Source organism: Berghia stephanieae, chromosome 7, assembly GCF_034508935.2.
Source record: "Berghia stephanieae isolate SIO BIC M18660-M18661 chromosome 7, UCSD_Bste_1.3, whole genome shotgun sequence".
NCBI classification, from domain to species: Eukaryota; Metazoa; Mollusca; class Gastropoda; order Nudibranchia; family Aeolidiidae; genus Berghia; species Berghia stephanieae.
Window position 1 is genome coordinate 4,238,159 of NC_088366.1, and position 20,000 is coordinate 4,258,158.

General features: G+C 37.5%; 1 protein-coding gene and 1 pseudogene across 1 annotated transcript in view; both read left to right on the plus strand.

The window, feature by feature from the left end:
* Positions 1 to 5,067, plus strand: part of LOC144976109 (uncharacterized) — a 9,338-nt pseudogene extending 4,271 nt beyond the window's left edge.
* The window catches only part of LOC144976387 (protein IMPACT-like), a 39,199-nt gene that overhangs the window by 16,825 nt on the left and 2,374 nt on the right, over positions 1 to 20,000 (plus strand). The window contains exons 7-9 of the mRNA XM_078920652.1: positions 5,198 to 5,289; positions 19,098 to 19,259; positions 19,865 to 19,999. Coding sequence (XP_078776778.1) covers positions 5,198 to 5,289; positions 19,098 to 19,259; positions 19,865 to 19,999 — 389 coding nt within the window. The remainder of the gene's footprint in view (positions 1 to 5,197; positions 5,290 to 19,097; positions 19,260 to 19,864; position 20,000) is intronic.

The following is a 20,000-nucleotide window of genomic DNA, read 5'->3' on the forward strand; positions in this document are numbered from 1 at the left end:
AGCTGGCTTCGGGGAGATGAGCGAATCAACATACAGAACAAGCAGATGACATATACTGGTACGTGCAAGGCACGTTGATTTCGTGTGCTAAGGCTGTTGTTGTCAACTGTAAACAGAAATTAATGTACAAAGATGGATTAATAACTTAATGAAAAGAAAAAAGAACAAATTACCAAACATGGAATGTTTCAGGCTCAAAAACCCTTTTTCAGCAATAGGTTAAACAGAAAAAACATTAATAGACACTTGAATATGGCAGATGAGTATAAGGCATGGCTTGATGGCAAGTAAAAAGCCCAAATTGTGACAAGGGCGCGCACGTGTGTTGTGTCAGTATGTGTATATTTTCATGTGTGTGTGCATGTGTTTGTATTTTATGTGCGTTTGTATGATTACTTGTGCCTATGTGGTTATCATAATTTATGATCATTTCCATTCAGGATAATAAAGTATATCTTATCTTATTGATATTTCCTTTGTCCAGTGATAACATTGGTGAGGATATAATCTATCTGTGGGTTGAAGCGATTCGAGAATTTTTTGCAAACTAAAGGATAGGGGTAAGTACTGACATCTATTTTCACATCCATGATTTGTTGTTTTTTTGTTTTCTTCTTCTTCTTCTTTTCTTCTTCTTCTTCTTCTTCTTCTTCTTCTTCTTCTTCTTCTTCTTCTTCTTTCTTCTTCTTCTTATTCTTCTTCTTCTCTTCTTCTTCTTCTTCTACTTCTTCTTCTTCTCTTCTTCTTCTTCTTCTTCTTCTTCTTCTTTTTCTTCTTCTTCTTTTCTTTCTTCTTCTTCTTCTTCTTCTTTCTTCTTCTTCTTCTTCTTCTTCTTTCTTCTTCTTCTTCTTCTTTCTTGTCTTCTTTTCTTTTTCCTCCTCCTCTTCCTCCTCCTCCTCCTCCTCCTCTCCTCCTCCCCTCCTTCTTCTTCTTTCTTCTTCTTCTTCTTTTCTTCTTCTTCCTTCTTCTTCTTTCTTCTTCTTCTTCTTCTTCTTCTTCTTCTTCCTTCTTTTCTCTTTTTTTTTCTTCTTCGACTGGGTAGGCTGATTTTAGGGGGAAAATTTTTTTTTCTTGTATTTTTCTGTCTCCTTTGCCTGTCAAATTACAAATATCTCACTTCGGATACCATCTATCAAGGTTTGAACGGGTAGATTAGAAAAAGAAAATTAATATCTTGTTCCATGTGGACACATTCCATTTTGAATCAATTGTGTCACATATGGCTAAACTGTTGCATGTCCTTTGTAATTTGACATAAAAATCATCCTTATTTCTGTTTCAGATAATGAACCCGATGCAAGCTTACAGGACAGCGTTCATAAATCAGAAGAATCAGACGGTGATGAAGACGACGAGTTTGATGTCAGTCAGCTTGGTGATTTTGTCTATGAAAAATTTGAGCCTAAAACTGCCAGGTGGTTCTGCTCAGCAGGTAATTTTGAAATATTTTTGTTTGTTTGTTTTTGAGTAAAAATTGAAGTTAAGTTTTCAACAAAAAATGTTTGTATTTTTGTTTGTTTATTGTGATTTGAAAATATTAATGGCCTCGTACACAAACTGTGTGGCTATGTGGTCTTGTGGTATTATTCATATTGGAAGGTCCTGGGTTCAAATCCTGCTCTAAACACCGCATAGTTGAATCCATGGAAACAATTCTTTACTCATATTCTTCACCATATTCAGGTATAAAAGAGTACCTGGCCATTAACAGCATTGTTCTGTAAGAAAAAAAAGTTTATCACATATCTCGTCCTATAAAGTGTTGCTGTTGGCTAGGGACCCCGTGTAAAGTGTTTGAGCATGTTTAGTGGATAATGCTCTATAAATGCTCAAGTTTGTTGTTGTTGTTGTTTTTTTCCCTCAAGAATATGAGGTTTCTAACTTTAAGCCAAGATCACTCTTCAACTCATAATTTTCATGGTATTAATATTGAACCCCGCCATTGCCGGTCCCAAGCCGGATGAGAAAGGGGATGGTTAGGCGTAGGGCCAGAACTCCACCTGGAAAAACACAAGCCGCTACAGAAACGTCGACGAAAGAAAACCCAATTACTACTGTTCTGGGAGAGGAAGGGTCTTTGCGACACATGACGCTTTGCAGTGAAAGCCGAGGGAAGCTACAAGGCCGACTGTCCTTTTTCGACCAAACCATCAACGTCGGAAATGGAATGTGAGGACCATGTATGAGACGGGAAAAAACAACCAAGTAGCAGCAGAAATAAAAAGCTACAACCTCACACTGCTTGGAATCAGTGAGACCCGTTGGACCCAGTAAGGGCAGAAGAAACTGATACAGGAGCTCTTACTGTTTTCCCCGGGCACGAAAAAGAGAACGCTCCACACACAGAAGGTGGGCACTCATGCTGTCAAAATCTGCACAGCAGGCCCTGTTAGGATGGGAAGCACACGGACCGCGAATTATTGGAGCTTCCTTCAGAACAAAAGTGAAGAAGATCACAATGAATATAATACAGTGTTATGCACCAACAAATGAACATGACGAAGAGGTAAAAGACAGGTTTTACAACAGATTGCAGAATGTCCTGGCCAAGTATCCAGAGAAAGATGTGAACATTCTCATGGGTGACATTAACGCAAAGTTTAGGGACAGATAATACAGGGTTCGAGGAAGTGATGGGAAACATGGACTGGGAGTAATGAACGAGAATGGGGAGAAATTTGCAGACTTCTGTGCTATGAATAACCTGATCATTGGAGGTAGCACTTTCCCCCACAGAAGAATACAAAAGGCTACATGGGTATCACCCGACCTTGTTACCGAAAACCAAATTGACCACATCTGCATAGCTAAGAAATTCAGAAGGTCCCTGATGGATGTACGGGTGAAAAGAGGAGCAGACGTTGCATCGGACCACACCTGGTTGTAGCAAGGCTGAAATTAAAAACTGAAGAGAAATTGGATGGGAAGCAACGAAAAGAGAGAAGTACAATGTCAATTTGTTGAAAGATCCAGATACCGAGGAAAATTCAGCCTGACTCTCACCAATATGTATAAAGTATTAAAAGATCAGTTTTTGAAGAGAGCAGTGTGGAAGATGATTGGCAGAAAGTGAAAGAAGGACACAAACAACCTGTCAGGAAGTGCTTGGGCCGATGAGACACCACATAAGGAATGATTTCAGCCAAAACACTGCAAAAGATCCAGACAAGGAAGCAAAAGAAGGCAGTCATAAACAATTGCCGGACAAGAGCCACAAAGGCAAAGGCACAGAAAGACTTCATAGAAGCAACAGAGAAGTTAAGAGGAGTGCAAGAACAGATAAGCGCAAATACATTGACAGCTGGCGGAAGAAGCAGAGAAAGCAGCAGCCAGCAACAACATGAAACAGCTGTATGACATATCAAAGAAACTGTCGGGGAAAAACAATAGGCCCGAGCGACCAGTCAAAGACAAAGAAGGAACCACCATCCTGGGAAAGGAACAGCAACTAAATAGATGGGCTCTTCACTTTGAAGAGCTTCTGAACAGACCAGCTCCGTCGAACGCCCTAAACATCAACCCAGCTGATACAGACCTTGACATCAACTGTAGACACCCGACTAAAGAGGAGATCAGGAACGCTATCAACTATTGAAGAATGGCAAGGCAGCTGGGCCAGACAACATTCCCAGAAGCTTTAAAGACGGACTTAAAAACGACCACAGAAATGCTTTATCCTCTCTTCAAGAAGATTGGGAGGAGGAAGAAGTACCAACAGAGTGGAAGGAAGGGTACCTCGTCAAACTGCCTAAGAAAGGCGACCTCAGCAATTGCAACAACTACCGAGAATAACGCTTCTGTCAGTGCCAGGAAAAGTCTTTAATAGAATAATCTTGGAGAGAATTAAAAGTGCTGTTGACCCCCTCCTTCGCGACCAACAGGCTGGCTTCCGCAGGAATAGATCATGGTCGACCAAATTGCAACCCTACGCATCATAATTGAGCAATCATTGGAGTGGAATTCCCGTTGTACATCAACTTCTTGATTATGAAAAAGCGTTTGACAGCGTGGACCGAGAAACCTTATGGAAAATACTCCGCCACTATGGGGTTCCAACAAAAAATAGTCAGCCTGATCCAAAGTTCCTACGAGGGAGTGACCTGTCGAGTAATCCATGGGGACAACTGACAGATAGCTTCAATGTGAACACTGGAGTCAGACAGGGATGTCTTCTGTCACCCTTTCTTCCTTTTTGGGGATTGACTGGACAATGAGGTCAGCAGTGGCAGGTAGGGAGAAATGGGATTCAGTGGACATTGTTCGACCAGCTCGACGATTTGGACTTTGCAGATGACTTGGCCTTGCTGTCCACAATTCACCAACAAATGCAGGACAAGACAACAGAGATAACAGCAAAGTCATCACAAATCGGACTCAGGGCCCATGAGGGTAAAACAAAGGTCCTCAAAATAAACACCAATAGTAAAGAACCAATCAAACTGCACGAGAGCGAATGGATGAGGTTGACCACTTCACGTATTTAGGCAGCATATTAGATAAACAGGGTGGCACAGATGCAGACGTAAAGGCAAGAATTGGCAAGGCGAGGGTAGCATACTTGCAGCTTTAAAAACATCTGGAGCTCCAAGGTGGTGTCAACCCGAACCAAAATAAGACTCTTCAATTCAAATGTCAAGTCAGTCCTTTTGTATGGAGCGGAGACCTGGAGGACCACGAAGACCACCACCGGAAAAGTACAGACCTTCATCAATAGCTGCCTCAGAAGGATCCTCAAGATTCACTGGCCAGACAGGATCAACAACGCAGACCTGTGGCAGAGAACATCTCAAATGCCAGCAGAAGACGAAATCAGACGCCGCCGATGGAGATGGATTGGGCACACCCTGAGGAAGCCAACCAATAACACCGCTAGGCAGGCGCTGAGATGGAACCCCCAGGGAAAACGGAAGAGAGGGCGGCCTAGAACACTGGCAGCGAGGACCTGGAGGCGGACATGAAGAGGATGGGACACACCTGGGGAGAGTTGGAGAAGATGGCCAGGACAGAGGAAGATGGAGGACTGTTGTCGATGGCCTATGCTCCACTAGGAGTGACGGGCATAAGTAAGTAAGTATTAATATTGGATAAAAATAGACATAATATGGACATTGTGTAAGGTAGAATTTCATGTTTTCTTGTTTGTTTTTAAAATTTTTTATTTTTATTGTTGATTGTTTTTTTCATCCTTGCTTTGCAGAAGTTTGTCCTGACATAATTCATGGGGAAACCATCACAGACCGTAAGAGTACATTCCAGCCTCATTTAGCCAGAGTCACTCATAAGTCTCAGGTATAAAAAAATCTCATTTTCTTTTCACTTTTCCTATTCCTTTTCCTTATCTCCATTTTATCATTGAAGTTTGTCTGATATACCTCATTTGCATGTCTCTTTCATCCTTTTTTTTTTCTCTTTCATCTTATTTTTTCCTCTTTATCTTTTTTTTTCTCCTCTTTCATCTCCTTTTTTCCTCTTTCGTCTTTTTTTCTCCTCTATCTTTTTTCCTCCTCTTTCATCTCTTTTTTTCTCCTCTTTCGTCTTTTTTTTTCTCCTCTATCTTTTTTCCTCCTCTTTCATCTCCTTTTTTCCTCCTCTTTCATCTCCTTTTTTCCTCCTCTTTCATCTCTTTTTTTCTCCTCTTTCATCTCCTTTTTTCCTCCTCTTTCATCTCTTTTTTCCTCCTCTCTCTCTCTCTCTCTTCTCTCTCTCTCTCTCTCTCTCTCTCTCTCTCTCTCTCTCTCTCTCTCTCTCTATCTCTCTCTCCTCAAATAAATACTAGAAATACATAAGCCATGGTCTCACGGGACTGATTGATAATAATTTAGCAGGCATTTTTCGTGTCATTTGTATGGGTTGTAGACACAAAATTACACTTCGGAAAAGTTCCAAATGATCACCATTATGTATATTTTAAAACAAAATTATAGTTGACCCTAGCCATACAGCTCTAAAACTATACAAGTTAGAACTCTTCTGATGTCTTCATCATATTTTCGGATAATTTTTCCATAAAATTGCCAAGTTTTGATATCTAATTCCACGTATTAAACGAGATACAGCCACAAACCAGAATAAAACGCAGAAAAAGTATCCCATATTTCCCGTATTTTTTTTTCTCTTTGTGAGTCATCCAAATAAATGTAACCTTTGAAACTGCATAACTTTTTTATATATTAATGGATTTTCAAAATTCAAAAAGATTTTTACTCAGCGGAGATAGGGCTTTGATTTAAGAGTAGTATTTCCTACAAAAAATAGAAAACAATTTTCATAGTCATTGCTACTCTATCTCTCTCTCTCTCTGTCTTTCTCTCTCTCTCTCTCTCTCTCTCTCTCTCTCTCTCTCTGTGTGTCTCTCTCTCTCCCTCCCCTCTCTTTCTCTCTCTCTCCCCCACCTCGCTCTCTCTCTCTCTCTCTCTCTCTCTCTCTCTCTCTCTCTCTCTCTCCTCTCTTTCTTCCCTCCCCCCGTCTCTCTCTCTATCTCCCTCTTTCTCTCTCAAAACTGTTACTGTTACAGATGGGTTTAGTCATGGTGCAACATCAGGAAGATTGTCAATAATGTCCACAATAGCCTGGTCTACAAGTACATAATCATAAATCAAAGGCACAACCAATGTAAGTAAGTAAGCTTCGTAGTCTGAATGACGCTTGCTGAGAATTGAGCGATTCAGTCACAAATTTAAAAAACCTTGCTGAGTATAGCTGCTCTCTCCGTCCATGTTGTTAAATGTTTCCATTGGTCAAGGTCCTGGGCCAGAGTTTTGAGGCTGTCAAAATCTTGTTGTGACTTTAGTGACTGCAGTTTTTTCTTACTTCCTCAGGGATTAATTCAGCCATACCTGAATCTAGAAATTTTTTTATATGTAGAGAGATCCTGGCTCAGGGTAGTTACTATTTGTTTCCATATTGGAAATATTCTGACATTTTGATTGTTTTATATTCTAAATTTAACATTCTTTGCCACATCACTGGTGGGCGTTCCTTTCGCTGCTGGCCTTGGGGGTTCCAGTCAAGAGCAGACCTCGTGATGGATGGTTCTCTTCTCAGGGTGTGTCCAATCAATTTCCATATATATATATATAATATATATATATATATATATATATATATGTATTAATACCGGATAGGGAGACTTTTGGTACCCCATTAGTTCATTTTACAGTACTTTACCAATAGGGAGACCAAAATCCGGTCCCCCTATTGATTTGACCTCTAGCACATTCACTTTTCTATTTTTAGTTTAAGGTTGTCAACCCAACGTCAAGGATATATAATTGTAAATCATAGTATTGAAGTTATTTGTTAAACACCACAGTAAGAAGAGTTATGCCTAATTTTCACGTTGGTCAATAAGGTGACCGCCTGAAAAAGTACAATAGGGGTACCAGTGTTTTCATCGATATATTTCAATAGTGAGGCAATATATCTTTCCGAAATTTTCTCTAAAATTCTAGAGCATTATATGGATTTTTATAGTAATGAAAACCTAATATAAAATTGTGTGAAAGTTGATGAACTGAGGAATGAACAAGATATACGAATTATAATCTATTTTTAGAAACAGATTTATCGAATCTTGGTCCGGATTCTTATCTTGGTGATAAGAGACAAGCAAACATAGTAACTCTTTTTTTCGTGAAACGTATGTTTAGTCAATTTCGCGCATAAAGAGGCACTCGGCACTCACTCACTCTGCAAGTCGGTAGTAGGTGGTTATCAGTTATCAGCTCGGCCTTTAGTTCTTAGTCAAACGCTTCATCAAACCCATTATTGAGTAGCATGTTGATGCCTGATGCCAGTTGAAGCCATCTCGACGTCGTGAAATGGAGCATCTTCTGTCATAGCAGTAGAATCGTCAGATGCCGCATTTAAATCCTCCATTCCAGGCGTTGCTGTTGCCATATCGATCTTCGAAATGATTTGGTCTAGACGTCAAGTTGACTCGTTCTATGTCTGAAGAGATTTTAAAGTGCAATACCTAACATTATAACTTGATCTACAAAAGAGTCTTTTAAATGAACCGCTGTGTTTCTATATTTTTCAAGAACCAAGGATATCTGATAACCACTGACTACTGACTTACAAAGAGAGTGGCCGACGGACGTCCTCTCTATAGCCGCAAGTATTTTTTCGTCACTTGCTGAGTTCCAAACTAGACGTCTATGGCATCGTGGGGTAAATTGATGCTGGAGGCATCATTGAAGAGACACCGAGATAATTATAATGGTAAGTTATTGGCCATTCTATTACATCACAGTTGATTTAAGATTTTCAATAGGGTAGACATCACACACCGATTGATGATTGTCACTTGTCAGTCAGTCATTTGGAAGTGGAGTCAGATAATTCGGGAACTTCTGTAGACTGTAGATTCACACTAGTGAGTAAGATCTGTCGTTTACTACTAATACTACTACTACTACCACTACTACTTTTAGTTTTAGCGCTATCCAACTCAACACTTCTCGTGTTTATTTTATTTTGGCAAAACTAGAATGGATTTTTGAAAAGAATATAAAATAATTTAAACTTAAACCTGTCTTTGCATCTTGCTTTATGCATACAGTATGCCATATCACAGCCATCACAAAATCATAGTTTAATGTTGAGAATATGCTATTTCTTTTGTAACTTCAGATCAGAGAGATTTGAGCTTTAAAAATCCTGAAAAATGTCTTGCTGTCAATCCAGACAACCCTTTTGATGTGATCTATGATGTTAATGGTAAGAATGTAATTTGATGAGGAAATGAATAACATTGAGGTACACATAGTTTGCTTTTTTTTTTTTTTTTTTTGAGTCATGATGTGTAATACTATTACAGTCCACTCCGGATAATTGCAACTCATTTAATCGCAACTTTCGGTTAATCACAATATTTCCTAAGCAATGGAAATAATTCTATATAAAAGTCACTGGTTAATTGCAACAAACTTCGGTTTTTAAAAAGTGGTAAATTCAAGAAATCAAACAGTATATCATGATTAAATTTCATCATGGATGAAATCGTGACAGGTTGAAGAATCGAGAGTGAGCAGGATTTAATGCTACAGTAGTGTGTCACCACTCTGTTAGAGTCGAAAGAGGGCGGGGCTCTGCAGTATGGGTTTGTGACGTCATCGGTGGCCATTAAATAGAAGAGGGGTGGGGCTGGTCATAATCTTGACAACAGGTTATAAATGACAGTTATAAAGAGAGACTGAGCGATATCCTTTGTTTTAGGATTAACAACTGTGCATTGTGACCAATGAGTTTGGTGAGAGCTTATTGTCTCTCATTAAGGCTAATCTCTTTAACTCTGACAAATGTTGAATTGTTGAGAAAAAAGATTGAAACTTCTTCCAATCTGAATAAGATATCGGCTTGCTTCATAGCTGCTTTTGGTTGACAAATCTACACGGGGCTGCCATATGGTTTTTGTTTCAATCAAATTGCTCTATATGTGGTTGACTAAGAATATTATTTACTGGTTTGAGTTGACAATAAATGTGTAAAATGTTGAAATAGTGGACAGGAAACTGAATTTCGGTTAATCCCAACATTTTCGATGATCCCAAGGTATTGCGATTATCCTAAGTGGACTGTACCTGAATCTTGAACGAAAAACTATCATATGGATATGATTATAGACAGATTGGTTTCTGGAATTATATTTCCGTCCTCCCTTGCCAACTCTGACGTTCTTGAAATTTAAAAGAAAATAGCCAGAAGGTTTCGGACTTAATTTTTCTTTTTTTTCCAAAGGACAATAGTCATAAGGTAAATAATTTTTAAAAAATCCTTTTACAGCATAAGATGGCATGATTTTTTGTTTAAGAGTTTAGAGAAAAACTTGCACATGATAGTCTTCAGCTTTTTTTTGTTGTTTTTATTTTCTATATAGACTCCAACTCAGAGCCTGAAAGTGATGCAGAACAAAGTTCCATATCACATGATTCATTTGTGGTAAGTATGTACATTAAATATAAATCATAACATTTGTATAGCGTTTATCCACAGTTGGCACCATGCTCAAAATGCTTCACATCACCATATTTTGTGGTGGACAAAACACATTTGCCACAAAAGATGAGACCTGCAGTCTGTTAGGCGCAATACAATATTTCAGGACAAGGACAACACTGTTTTACACCAGTGAGATCTCCTAGTTTTTTGTTGTTAAAAATTTTTCTTTGCAGTGGACTTCGCCAACAATAACACTATTTTAAACCTTCCTCGTTATATTTTGAAGTGATATTCATTGATGAGCCATTCACATTTGAAGTCGTTTGTTTTTTATTTGACAAAATGTGAAAATGATGCGTTTCCAGGAAAAATTAAAATAGCTTCTGTTGGGATTATACTTTTGATCTCGCATTTTGTCCAAATTCTCTTGCATCGTAATGTTTATCAACTTTTTTTGTTAACTATATTGCAGTTGCAAGGTTAGGAAGTTCATATTGTTGCAATGACAACCGTTTATATGTCCAGAATCGTAGTGATATAAAAAATTGTTTTGTAGTTGTTGGTCCTGGTGTAGGATTTAAAGAGTTGGTTAAAAACGGTTTACTGAAACCCGGTTGGTGTATCTATATTTATCCAAGCACAGTTGAACATATTAAATACTTAGACAATATGTCTGCCTTTCTCAACTCTTTTTTATTATACTTGCATTATTAACCAGCTAATTGTTTAGTTGGATTATTAAACAATGGCTCTTCATGTTTATTGTCAACATGAATAAATTGATTGATCTGTCATCTTTTCCACAAAATATACAGGGTCCCGATTTTGTTGCTGACTCCGAGTCTGATTCCTCTACGTACTCTGTGAGGTACCCAATGCTGAGTACATCATTGTCTCTGGAACCTAGTGCTCATTCCCCAACTCAGTCAGAGCCTCATCCACAACTATCACAGACTGAACCTCGTTGCCAGTCTGGGACCCAGGTTCAACCCGAATGCTATACACTTGCAAACCAACGTGTTACGTGCAATGGTGAGTCATTTTTTTGTCATTCTTCTCCTTTGATATTTGTGGGATCAATTTTAATTTACCCATTCCTTTTAAAAGAAAACTTCCACCCCCTCCATGGTGCTGCATTTGTGTTATTGCATTTTTTTCTGTTTTGGCAGTGCTGCGTCGCAAAATACGCTACCATTTACATAACAAGCACAAATCCAAATTTGATAGGGTGGACATCTTAGAATCTGAAACCCCAATGTGTGAGTGATATCAGTGAAACCAGCCATAAAAATGTTCATGTTTATTTTATTGGGGTTTTTTTTGTCTGTAATAGACTTAAATTGCTTGTATTGTAAGTGTTAAAATGGTTTTTTTTGTTACAACCCATCTATATATTAAAACTGTTTCTTTGTATTTCTATGATGCTTAAGGCTTTTTTTCACAGACCAGCTGGAAACTTAACGAGAATCAGAGTAGATAACATTTTTATTAATCTTGCAACCTAAACAGTATATGATGATTGGGAGCATTTAAAGAAAAGCACATTTTCTTTTTAATTTGTCGGTACTAAAATTATACTTTGATAATGTCTGCTGTGCTACAAACCTTTTGACTTCCAGGTTCAATATTTTTCTTTATTCTAAAATTCTTGGGTGTCCTTTCAATGACAACTGAGATCATTAAAATTCAGCTCACAACATGATGTGTGTAGATTTGATGAAAACATATGTTCGAGTTGAGAAGCAGTGTTCACGAACTTGCTGATCGTTTTTACTAGCATTTATTTTCCTAACTTACCTGTGTCAATTAACAAAGGCAAGACTCAAATATTTTCTATCTGAACAGTGTGTTTGTTATTGAAATATTTCCGGCATATACATGTCATATTTCATTCCCACAAAATATAAATCAGGATTAAGTTGTCTGGGCATCAGCATCGTTCAGGCAGTTGGGGGAAGTCTTTAAGGAATTAATGAAGCCGATGCTCAACGGTCTGGAGGACGTTTGATTGATGTCGGCTGTTTGTTCTGCCAGCCGGTGATGTTTTCTCACTCCCTCAATGACAAAGAAAGTCATTGTTATGACTATGAACTATAGTCTATTATTACTTTTGTTACTATATTAATTGTTACTTATTGCCGCTACTGTTATTATTATTATTATTATTATTATTATTATTATTATTATTTATTATTATTATGATATTGCCTTCATTGCATTCTATTACTATTATTGATATAATTAATTTCTGATTGTTGTAAATAATTTATGTGAATTGAATTTTGTCGATTGGCCAAGGGCCTACAATAAACTTAAATGAAATGTTAGTCTTTGGATAGGACTTGGGTCTATTCTTGATTGCTTTTCCGCCTGGGTCGAGTGAAGCATTTGGAGTAAATTTTGTTGCTCAACGTAAAAACATGACGCTTACCATTCCGCTGATACTGATCCCTCCAAGGGGTGGTTGGGGAAAAACCTAAAATTCTTTTGACATTCTGTCTGATTTTTCGCTGAAACAACAAAGGACAATCTATGTATTCAGATGAGACTTCAATGTGTTACTATTCCGATTTATGTTCATATTTTGATTATAATGAAGAGGGAACCCTGAACCCAGTGAAGTGGGTGGATTGATCTATTTATTTCTATTTCAAAACAAAAATATGGCGTCTTTTCACTGGATTTGTTATGTGGCAGAGGTCTCCACAAATCTAACATACCTCTTCCAAAGGAATAGATGGTAGAAAAGTATATAACAAGAAGGAATTATGACAGTTACTTGTCCAGGCCTTAAATATTTGGAATGCTATTCCTCTCTATCGCTGTCATGTAGCTGATGTGCATACGATCTGTCTATTGATTTATTTTCATAGTTCATAGCATGATGTGCTTTATTTTCTTCTTTTTTTTTCCAGAGAAATACAAAAAGCCAAGGAGACCCTGTCCATACTGTGGACAGTTGCAAACAAAACTCTCAAGGCATTTGATGAGGAAACACAAAGATGAGACAGAAGTTACAGAGGCCATGAAACAGCCTGTAAAGGAAAGGGATAGAACAATGGAGAATCTCAAGAAAAAGGGCATTTTTTATTCAAACACTAGAAACAATTCAATAGTTATGCGTGAGAGAGCACAAGGGTCACATGAAGTTGTTATGTGTGCTGGCTGTAAGGGGTTTTACTCTGGACGAAGGGTTTATGAACACAAAAAGAAATGTAGTACTGAGCATGCTCTGTGTACTGGGGTTGTAAAATTTTATCCCGTGGCTCCCAATGCAAGTAAAGAAATAAAGGAGAATATTCTTGACAAATTTCGGAATGATGAAGTGGGAAATTTGTGTCGATCAGACAAAGCTATAGTATTGTTAGGAACAAAATTGTGGAGTAAAAGTTCAAAGAAGGAGAGAAAAGTTATAATGAGTGATTTACGCATCTTAGGAAATTTGATTTTAAAAACTAGGAAGAGAACAAATCAACCTTCTTTCTCTGGAGAGGACGTGGTGAAGCGTTGTAACTTTAATGAAATATCGCAAACCATTTCTGAAATGACTTTGAAAGAGGATGGGACATTGAAAGCAGGCTTGAAGCTTTCAATTGGATTTATATTGAAAAAGTTAATTAATTTCTTAAAAGGGGAATATATAATGCAAAACAAAATGGAAGAATCCGCAGAGATAGATTTGTTCAAAGCTGTCCTGGATTATAATTGGGATAGTATTTTTTTTACAGCCAGAGTTCAATGTGAAGCAAAGAGAACAAATTTGAGAAAACCCAAAGAGATGCCATTAGAGAATGATATAAAGAAGCTACGGCAATTTATTACTGAAGAGATGGTCCGTATTTGTGAGGATGATTATCAATTATTTGATTCACATATGTTTGTTAGGCTTCGCAATGTCATCGTAGCTAGGCTTACAATGTTTAATGCGAGGAGAGGCGGAGAACCCGCAAGGATGTTGTTAAAAGACTGGAATGATGCAGATTCAGGTGTATGGGTTGATCCCCAGCTTGTACAACATGTCACTGATCCTCTGGAAAAAGCGTTACTTGAGAAGTATAAGCTGGCCTATCAGTCTGGAAAGGGAAGCAAGATGTTGGTCCCTGTGTTGATACCCAATGACACAATTCAGCCTTTAAGGAAACTTGCACAGGAGCGTAAAGCTGTTGATATTTCAGACAACCCATTTCTTTTTCCAAATACAGGAATATCCAAAGATCATGTAAGTGGTTACATTGCCATCAAATATGTCACTTCCTTAGTAAAGGATTTAGAGAAACCCCAGTTGTTAATAGCTGATAAATTCAGGCACCGAGCTTCGACATTATTTGCCTTACTTGATGTCCCACAACACGAGAGAGATGTCTTCTATCGACATATGGGACACAGTGAATCAATCAATCAAAACATTTATCAGTGTCCACTTGCAATACGAGAAATAACAGAAGTTGGTCATTTTTTGGGGCAAATTGATAACTCAGCATCGGTCACTGGGGAAGGAAATTGTAACATTGAAACAAATGACTTTGTAGTGAATAGAGACTCAAATGCAAATTTTGGAACATCCATAGTAACAGCTGCAAATCAAGAAGAAATATTTGATGGTGAAGCAGGAGTGCCAAATCAGCTTACGTGTTCTTCAAAACAAACTGAACCAAGAGGAATTCAAGCAAAAATCGGAGATACATGTCATGGTCAGATGAGGATACAGATAGAGTCAAGTCATATTTTAAAAACTTTGTCGAAGATGTTTCAGCACATGGTTCAAGGGGATCATTACCTAGAAAGTCTGAAATTATTCTGTTCTTAAAACACCACAGGGTATTTTCACAAAAAGGAATCCCTGAAGGTACACTAATTAGTTTGGTGAAGACAAAGATTTTTAATGAAAGAAATAAATATAGAAGGGAAAGAGCGTTTCAATCGGTGTAATGACAATCATGAATTTGATTTGTATTACATTCATTGTATTGTATAGTGTTATTGACATATTTTGGGGGTTTACAAAAACGTTTTATCTTTATATAGTACAATCTGTTCATCATTGCAATATCCTTTTTTATATTATATGAACATTCATTTGCTCAGCTTGAGAGACAAATGCTTTGTAGAACCATAGCTGTCAACCGTTCTGTTAAAAACGGATTTGTTCCGTATTTGACTTCCTGAGTCAGTAAGTGCTTATTTTTAGTTCAAAATCCGTATTTTGTAATTTTTGACTAATTTGTGGTAAAAAAGCCATGTGAGCCTAATGAATTATTATTATTGATCCATTATTATTACTATTACTACTACTACTATTGTTGTTATTATTATTATCATTATTATTGGTGTCCAGTGAGAGCATAATCTCCATTTGTGTAGCTCTTTAATTTGAATTATGCCTCTATCATAAATGATTTTCAACAATTAAAAAAGTTCCATTCGTTTATATGACGCCTGTATTTTACTCAAACCTTTCATAATGTATTGGAGATTTGCATAGGATATGGATGTTAGCCTCGATATACTTTGAATATTCTAAGACAGTATTGATACTTTCACTATTTGTTACAAATATTATTTTAATTAAGAATAAAATTAAATCCACCTTTTGATTGGAAGGTATTCAATAAGAAAATCAATTGCTTATATTGATTAAAGATGACAATGATTATTTCCCTTTATTAATTTATGAAATATATAAATTTAATCCCTTTAAAAACATCTTCATCTGATTTTAATTTTTTTTTTTTCAAGCAAGCTTTTGTAACGGTTTAGGTTCAAGAAAAATAAGTATACTCCATTTTTAGGTGTGTTTATCTTGTCAAAGTAAAGAAGTAGGAATTCTCTAATATTTAGAGGTGCATTTTACTATAACTACTATTATAGTATACTACTTACAGACCATTATGTTGCATGAAAGAAAACATATATGCAATCGTCTACTTTTTATCTGAACTCACCTAATTTTTACCCCAAAACGCCCTCTCAAGTGATGTACCAGGTTGGTAGTTATGCATTTCTAACCATCTTAAGTTATTTCATTTATTTTACAATTGTGCTTCTTGTGTATTGGTCCTTATCAAAGTTGAGGCAGTTGAATTCTTTCTTTATATTGTCCGTTCTGAATTTTGATCTCATTGTGGAAAGCTCCCATAGCGGGCAGGGAGGTACACACTGTGTCTTCTATCCCCTTATATCTGTTTTCCAACATGCTTTCAGTCTTTGTCTTGGAATGAGATTACTTGTTTTTTTCCTGGCCCTCGCCGGAGTCCTAGCTGGGAGGGAAGCAGTCAAATGCATATTTATTGTTTTGGGAGATGATATTTTTTTCCTTGTAAATCATCTCTCTGTTATGTATTATTACTATATTTGTTATTTTTTAATGTATAATGTAAGCATTTGAGTGTGTTCCTCTTTGTTGGATTTTGTTCTTGTGTCCGGATAAGACTTATAGGTGATCTCAAACTAAGTACATTGGTGATACGCTCTTGGAATCTACATCTGATCCCTATTTGTTCCCAGTTCCCCTATGTCTTACTTTCTCTTGGATGCTTCAACTGTAATTCTAGAACTTTTTACTATCCAATTTTCTTCCTTTTTACTGGCGCTGATATAACCTAAATGTGTTGCAAGCGCCGTAAAACCCTTAAAAACAAAACAACAATCATTGTGGAAAGTGTCATTTTAACGATTCAAATGTGCTGGTACTAAACCCGATAATTGAGCAACATTTGGACTAGCCTCTGTCATCTCAAACTTGTTAGTGTTAGTAATAGTAATTAAAAAGGCTGACTTTTATATGTTGCGATTCGATGAAGGGGGGGGGGGGGGGGGGGGGGGGGCTTCGGCACACATCGTCCCTCATCCCGGGCCAAATGAGCGTTCCTTATTTTATTTTTGAAAAGTTGGCAGCTATGTAGAACTATCTGAAAGAATCAGATATGGCAGAATAAAAAGTCTTTCTACTAACCCTAACTTAATTGGCCAATGTAGCTTTATGTTCAGCATTTTCTAGATACCTAATGTAAAATTTCACTATTCTTTTTATGATAATTTTAAGAGTTGCAATCTTTAGAGGCGACTGTCAAGAAATGACACCTCTGTGCATTTAATTTCATTCTTTCTTTATCCCCTCATCCTTAATCAGAATAATAATAATTAATAATGAAAAAAAATGCAGCAACGACAGCTTAGAACGGCATAAAGTGCTTAAGAATTATTTTTTTTTTGCATTAAACTTTATTCAAACGATTTTCAACACTTTTGCTTCACAGTTTATGCTTTTTAACAAATGCAATTAAGCAACTTACCAGCAACAACATATTGGTTTGTTATCATTTGAGGGTTTTATCAGTAAAACTGTTTCTATCCTTTTATGTTGCACTGTACACATAGCAAACTTCATGCTTTTATTTGGTGACCAAAGACTTATGTGATACAGTGGATGAATGTTTGTGATGGCTTTTGGAACTGAAATAAACCTGCAATATGATTTGTAGACTTCTATCGTTATGTATCATTTTTCGGTCAAATGTAAATGTAATTTTACACGAGCTTGATGTATCATAAAACCCACAATGAGCTCAACGTGCAGCTGGTAGTACATTTATATGGACACGAACAGAACAACGTTGTTACAATTCAGTAACGTACTCCAATTAACACAAGTGAGACTGTAAATGAGACTTTTACAATGACTCTGCATCGCCACAAATATAGATTCGAACCCTGGCAACTCGGGCGTCAGACGAACTGTCTACCACGAAACCAAAGCAAGCATTGTGCAAGTTAAAGTGAATGAGATGTTGATTGAAGCCGTTCATTGTGTCCATCAGATCTGCTGTCCTATCCATCCAACTCCATTCACTGGGTGGGGTTCCCGACTTCCCATAATGGGCAGGGACGTACTCGTTGCGTCTTCTATCCCCCTATGTCTGTTTTCCAACTTGTTTTCTGTCTTTGTCTCGGGATGGGATTACTTGGTTTTGTCCAGGACCTGGCTGGGAGGGAAACAGTCAAATGTATAGTTCGAGTTTTGGGAGATTATATTTTTCCCTTGTAAATCATCTGTCTGTTATGCTCTTTATTGTTTTGTTTACATATTATTTATGCTTTGTAAACATTTGAGTGTATCCCTCTTTGTTGGGACCTGTGCTTGTGTCTGAATGAGACGTTTAGGTGATCTCAAACTAAGTACTTTGATAGTGGGCTCTTGGAATCTACTGTTTCCTATTTGAAACAAATCCCCTTTGCCTTACTTTTTCTTGGGTGCTCTAATTGTAGTTCCAGAACTTTTTACTATCCCATTTTCTTCCTTTTTACTGGCGCTGATATGACCTTAATGTGTTGCAAGCGCCGTAAAACCCTTAAAAACAAAACAAACCAAGTCCATTCAGTGGTATACAACAACAACAAATAAACTCCTCTGCCTGGTCCCTTCTATCTCTGATCTTAACCTGGGTCGTCAGGTTTCTAAAGGGGTCGGGGACTGCAAAAACAATGGCGCACGGAGCAACTGGGAATATTTTTTGCCGTGTTTGAGTCCCAGGTTATTTCCCTGAGCGCCCCTTCTGAGGGATGGACCTTCCCAGGAGTTAGTAAATGCGTTGCTCGGCCACTTCACTCTACGCACACTGGGACTGGGATAAGCTTCGACACTATGGCCATGAAGCTCTTAATCTTAAGGACTTACTTTATTTTAGACAATTTGGTGGTAGCTCACTTGAAAATGCACTCTTAGGTATACACATATATAAACATATACTGGGCTCCCTAAAAGGGTTTTTTAATGTGGTCTCCCTAAAAACATGTTTTTACCAAATGTCTCCTTAAAGCTACAGAAACACTTAGTAAAACATTAGGGGGACCGAGTAATTTTCTATATACCATTGTGATCATCAAGCATCAGAATTGTGTTCATAAATCATTGTAGGGAATCAAACTATACTCATTTGAACAAAGATTGAACAGTTTAATCAATTTGAACAAGACTTATGCTTGGTCCTCCAATTGGTGCATTTCACAGTGGTCACCTTAATAGTGGATTGATACTTATATATATATATATATATATATATATATATATATATATATATATATATATATATATATATATATATATATATATATATATATATACCTTAATTTCTGTCTCAATACTATTACTGTTACAGATCAACTTAGTGATGAGTCAATTGTACGACAACAGGAAGATTGCCAATGCTACCCATAATATCCTGGCCTACCGTATTCCCACGGACAACGGACTGATGTTCCAGGGGTGTGAGGATGACGGAGAGACCCACGCTGGATCCAGGATGCTGCATCTCCTACAGGTAAATCGCTGAGTAGCAGGCTTTATTGGTCTTGTGGTGTATCACTCTTCTTATGACAGGTGGGTCCCTGGTTCAATTCCAACAGTGGATGGAGAATATGAGGATGACGGAGAGACACAAGATGGATTCAGGTTTCTACAGGGAAGTAACTGAAGTCATAGGCTTTGTTGTGTTGAGGTATATCCCTTGGCTGCCAACCAGTGGGCCCCTGATTCAAGAGTATCATAGTGTATCTTTTTGTGTGATAGTATATATTTTTGTGGGTTAGTGTATCCTTTTGTGTTATAATGTATCATTGTATGTTGCAATGTTTTCTAGTATATCATGGTGTCACAACGTGTCATGGTGTGTCAGAAACTAAGATGAGCTATGGCTGCATCGGCCTTGTGGGTCTGAAGAACTTCTTTTTACTTTTTCTTTGTAGATAATTATTGCAAAGAACGTGTAGGTGCTGGTGTCAAAAAGTACGTTGTGATTTATCTTGGCCATTCTTTGTGTCTCCCCTATCTAGACAATGAATGCAGAGAGTGTATCGGTGGTGTTTGTGGAATTTATATAGTATTGAGAGATTCATCTGTGACATTCTCTATGTTTTCCCTGTCTAGATAATGAATGCTGAGAATGTGCTGGTTGTGGTGTCTAGATGGTACGGAGGAATTCATCTGGGCCCTGACCGATTCAAACACATCAACAATTGTACCAGGCAGATTCTGGAAAGTAATGGATTTGTGCGGGAAAAGG